This window comes from Solanum lycopersicum, chromosome 11, assembly GCF_036512215.1.
Source record: "Solanum lycopersicum chromosome 11, SLM_r2.1".
Classification (NCBI taxonomy): Eukaryota; Viridiplantae; Streptophyta; class Magnoliopsida; order Solanales; family Solanaceae; genus Solanum; species Solanum lycopersicum.
The window spans coordinates 48,389,079-48,395,024 of NC_090810.1; the positions used below are offsets into that span (position 1 = coordinate 48,389,079).

Here is a 5,946-nt window from a genome sequence, read left to right on the forward strand (position 1 = left end):
CAGTGTCTCCTAACAAGATATTAATTAATTATTTAGGAATTTCATGTGACCCCAATTTAATGGTGCCATTAATGCAGCAAAATCCTGCTGATTAATATTGAAATCATTTTTCCGAACAATATACACAAGAAGGAATTTTCTCTAAAAGACTTTGATTTTTCGGGAGTTGTTTAATATTGCAACAATATATACTTCTTAACCTACTACATTTGTAAATCAATAGCAAGAGAGTGAGGTATAATATAGCAGGAGAGCTGAGCTGGAGGAACATCTTAGAAAGCAATATAGATGAACCGTTGTTTTTGTTTGTGACTGCATTTGGATAATATTGTCTATAGGCAAGTGATGCATAACCTAAAGTCAAGATTGTTTGAGTGACAATATAATACATTTTTTCTTAAATCCCAACTTTTGGGAAAATAGGAAAAGGGAAAAGACAAACTTTTGGTAGTGACAATGATTTCTATTGGGCTGTGTTGTTTAATGGGTTCAACCAACGTTGAGCCTATTTTAGAAACAGTTGTAATCAGGTCATTAAAATTTTTTCTCAAGAAAAGTAAATATCAACAACATTTTAATGTGACGTACCTGTTAAAATTTATAAACTATATATGAAGAATCTTTAGCTTTTGCTTCTGTTAATTTCCTATGGCTACAATACTAGTGAATCTTATATAGGAACATTAACAATACTGGTTCTATAGGACATTACTATCTAAGGTATTATATATGCACACAACTTCACTTGTAATAGGTATATTTTAAAGTTGTATTTCTACCAATTTCTTCAAGTAACGTTTCCTCAATACTGCCCTTGCAAACGGAATGTGGGTAACCAACTCTAAGTTTGTCCATTAAAAACTGGAAAAGAGCAGATTACAAGGGATTGGTGAAGACATTATATGATTGATCCTTGGAAGAGATAAATTGCACAAGTAGGTCCTTTCTCGCCACTTTGTCCCTGAAAAAATGGAAATCAACTTCTACATGCTTGGTATGACCATGGAATATAGCATTAACAAATAAATAAGCAGTGACATTGTTGTCACACCATAAGATAGGAGCTTTTGGTAGAGAGACACCAAGTTCAAATGACAGTGATTGAATCCAAGATAGTTTAGCGGCAACATCATCTAAAGCTTTATATTAAGATTCAGTTGAATACCTAGCAACTCTGTGTTGCTTCTTTGATGACTAAGACACTAAGGCGAATCCCATGAAAATAGCATAAACACTTGTCGATTTTTTATCATCAAAAGTGCCAGCCCTATCAGCATCCGTAAAGGCTTGAATAAACTGACTATCAGACTTAGGAATGAAAAGAAACATATCCTTGGTGTGCTGTAAGAATTGCAATATCCTTTTGACAGCATCCCACTGATTTGTGGAAGGATTATGAATAAATTGACGCACTTTGTTCACCACAAAAGAGAGATCTGGACGGATGAGAGAGAGGTACTGAAGAGCTTCCACAATTTGTCGGTATAGAGACGAATCATTAAAAGGAGGGCTATCATTTCTATGAATCTTTATAGAAGTAGACATGGGTTTTACCAATGGCTTACATCGATGCATTTTGGTACATTCTTATAAGCTTTAAATATAGTGACGCTGGGATAAAGAAAGACCAGACTTTGTACATGAAATTTGGATGCCAAGGAAAAGATTCAATGGTCCAAGATCTATTATTGTGAAGGCAGAGCCCAATAGAAGAATAATATTCTCAAAGAATTCAGAAGAACTTCCGGTAAATATTATATCATCTACATAGACAAGCATGTAGGTTTTGATTCTATTGGAATTATAGAAAAAGAGGATTGAATCTGACTTTGAGCTGGAGAAACCCATAGCCAGCAAGAGTTGGGAAGCATTAAATACCATGCAAGAGGGTCTTATTTGAGTCCATATAAAAACTTGTGTAATCGACACACATGATCGGGGAGAGGTGGCTGAATACAACCAGGAGGTTAAGACATATATACCTCTTCAAGAAGGTTACCATGAAAGAAAGCATTTTGGACGTCAAGTTGTCACAAAAGCTAGTCATGAAAAGAAGCAATCGTCTAATTAATGTGATTTGTTGTGGGTTTGATGACAGGACTAAACTTATCAAAAAATTTGTGCCCTTCTTGTTTATGAAATCCTTTTTCTACTGCCTAGGTACTCAAGGAGGGTTGGTGTGATTAGGGAGAGATTGGTGGGGGGGGAGGAAATAGCAATAACTATGACGGTCTGTCGAGCCTGTGATGGTTCATAGGTGGCATCATAGTGAAGTTGTTGAAGAAAGATGGGGAACTATGACCTAGTGTGGGATTACGGAAGTCCATGATGGACTGTCATATCCACGACGGTCCATTCTACTGGTTCGTCGTAATGATCAGAGAGTAGTCCCAGTACCCAAATTCCAAGAAGTTAAAGTATTATGAAACAGAGACCCTTCAAGGACAATCGTGCTTGGAAAGGTCCGTTATACCTGTTCGTTGAGGGTAATGAAGAAAGTAAAAGAATAATTTGTGAAGTATGAGACCACGGAGGCTATGACAGCCCGTCGTGACCACGAGGTCCGTCATGAGGTCCGTCGACCCAGATGTGTTTTGACAAATTTTCAGTAATTAGAATCCTTCTTTTATTATATTTTTGTTTTTTTATAAATGTTTCAAAAATCCTCGTTTTTGGAGTTAGACTTTTTAATAGTGAGACTTTTTTATAGTTAGACTTTTTGAGAGTTAGACTTTTGGATAATCTTTAGTTCCCTTGTTCAAGTATTGAAGGATTAATTTCAGCATTTGTTACACTTTTTCCGGAATTGATTGTTGGTGCTTTTGTTGATTAATCAAGTGAATTTCTGAATTTTATTCTTTCTCATTAAAGTAACTGCATGAATTCTTATATTAAATATATGAATAATGTGATTATGACAATGGGTAACGAAACTCGATAACTAGGATTATTGGAACCATGGGTGAATAATGTGGTAAAATCTAGCTAAAATAGCAATTCTAAAATAGTGTCTTGCATGTATTGATAATTCTTTCATTTAACAGTTTTTTTAATGGATGGCGAACATTAGAACTCGCTTTAATGCTACTTGACGGAACAAGGAGGTAGATAATAGGAAAAGAATTATCAACATAGATTTAGTGTACATTATCTAATAGGCTAGTGTCAATTGGTATGAGTTAATAACTTAGTCAAATATCGAATACAATGCTTAATATGAGGTAAAGGTAAGGGTTAGTATAGCAACACACGTAGCCGGACCAAGGTGCGGAGTGAAATTTCTAGATGTCGGACCAAGTATTTAGTGATACATAACTTATCACTTTACATGCAAATACTAGGAAAGAATTGTTATAGTTATAATTATCAAGTTAGGAATCTGTGGTGAACACTTAAGCCCTAGTTATTTTTATTAATTGATTAAGCTCCAAGATTTGAATGTATTATTTGTTTACTTTACTTTAGTTACTTCTTTTCATTAATTTAGAAATACCCCCCCCCCATTGTCTTTTGTTTTCTAGGGAAATAATGACTAAATAATAGTAATAATAGTATAAAGTTATGTCTGAACTATTTTCCTCATGAGAACGATCCCAACCTCATTAGTTGGGTTCTTTACTTGATATGACCGCTTTACTTCTTATTTGAGAAGTAAGTTTGAGACTATCAGTGTTGCATGTAATTGTTTAGGGTGAGATTGATGTATAAGGACCTTGATATTTTAAAGTATATATTTACGTTGTAAACACCTTGTTAGGACTTCCCAAGGGCCCAACACGAGGCCCTCAAGAATTATCTAAAGACTATCGAGACACTGCCTTGGCAGTGTGACTAAGTCAAATGACGCTTCGTCAGTCCACCAACGGCCCATTGATGGTGAGGATTCGTTGTAAACTTGTACTGATGAAGGCTTATGGCAGTTTATAATACTAATACCTAAATCACAGCCAATAGTACGGTCAGTCGATGGACCTACAGGGCATAGATTGGTCTGTCGATGTAGGCTGTGTCAAAATGCCAGGAGACTGTTTTATTAAAGGGGTGAATGGGAAATTCACCCAACTTGATAACTTGACCCTAAATGGTTTATTTGGTTATTTTTTTGTGTATTAAAGTGATAAAAATGTGAAAACATCATTCCCAATTTAATTCATACAAATTAGACTTTCCCTCCAAACTGTTCTCTCTAGAACATGCATTGAAGGTGAAGGTCAACAACAACTTAGATCTTGGATTCCTATGGATTCTTCATAAATTTTAAAAGTTTTTCTTCTACATTAAGGTATGACTATCCTTCATTTTTAGTTATCCTTCAATCTAGAGAGTTAATTTTAATGTTTTCAAACAAATTTCATGATCAAACCTTCAATTTCAGTCTATCCATGAGTTCTTCATCAAAATGTTTTCAAAGTATTTCTAATGATGAATTGATGATAATGTATTGATTTTAACGTAAATTTCAATCCAATTGCATTATTAACCCATGTTCTCTTCAACTTTTTATATAGTCTATGCATGGTCATTATGATTGTGAATTTTTTATGATGGAATTGTGATTCTATCAAGATGAATTTGTTATATATACTGTTTATTGTGTAATTGAGGATGAATTATTGATGAACGATCCATCTAGATCAATATATGACTGTTTGTACAAGACTAGCCTATGTTCTTCTATATGTTCACTGTAAACTTGACTTTATGACAATTGTTGTAGGATTCTGATTATGTAAAGATCATTGTAGCTACTGAGTTAGGTTAATATTATGGATGAATTGTTGGTTTGAATCCTTTGTCATCAAATCAAAGGAATCTTGGTAAGGATCGATCTACATGTTTATACTATAGATTGATGATATTGTGAACGTGATGTGATCTTTATTCTAGGTTAGATGAAGTATGATTTAGATTAGATCTCTACTTATTTAGCTAATTTCTTGGATTTATATTTTTGATAAATTATTATTGATGATCAAATCAAGGTAAATAGGTGAGTGATCGACATTCACCTACTCTCTATGGAATTGATACTTTAGTGCCTATGGTGGTATCATGATCTTGTAGGGATTTACATATGGTTTGCTTTATGACTAAAGTACGTTTAGCTACTCCCCATACATGAATTGTTGATGAAAAAGATGTATTAATAAATGATGATCAAAGGTTGATTAAGTGTTAAGACAAGCTCTTCGTTTATACTTTCTTATAGTATTGACAATTGATGAAGCCTTGTATGGCATTATATGGTATGGTCCACTTATGGTGGCGGTGTTTACTTTATTGCCAATATATATATGTGTTGGTGCTGAACACCCTATGTGAAACCTATGCCTAGTTTTCTATTTTAGCTATAGTATAGGTTGTGTTGGAAATGTCATCAGCATATAAATGGTTATGTTAAGTTTAAATGTACTAGATACCTACGAATGTAATAACCTAAAAATGATTAGGCTATATAATGCCTACACATACGTACAATGCCTGGATAGGACCTGGGTCACATGACTTGTTGCGCGTGGAACCAGACCTCATAATCTATGTAGTAGCCCAGCCAACAGTCTTGATGAGGTAGTTAATCTTGGCAAGGTTGGAACCAACCATGTATGGCACCCGAATTGAAGAGATTTACCCGAATGAGTTTTTGCCAGACATAAAAGGCGTAATCTTAGGTTTGGAGGGTCTAGGGGGAAATTGGTCTTTTCAAGGATAGTGTTAGTATTATAATTACCCTAAGTATTTAATTAATTAATATAAAAAAGTGGGCAATTCGGGTAGGGTTGGCCGAATTTGACCCTTTTCACAAGTTAAGCTTAACCCGGGTTCGATCCTCGGTGGAATCAATGTTAAATTGAATTAGTTACTACTAATTATGTGATTTATGTAAGGGCATGATGAGTCATTTAACTCAAAAGAGTCCTTGTTTGACTAAGTTTTCAACTAAAACTC

The 5,946-nt window shown here is 34.5% G+C and overlaps 1 protein-coding gene across 1 annotated transcript; it reads right to left on the reverse strand.

Moving 5' to 3' along the window:
* Positions 1–1,194: 1,194 nt before the first annotated feature.
* LOC138339448 (uncharacterized mitochondrial protein AtMg00810-like) lies at positions 1,195–1,575 on the reverse strand. Its single transcript, XM_069291045.1, has one exon. The coding sequence runs from the start codon at positions 1,573–1,575 to the stop codon at positions 1,195–1,197; it is 381 nt and encodes a 126-aa protein (XP_069147146.1).
* Between the last annotated feature and the right edge of the window lie 4,371 nt (positions 1,576–5,946).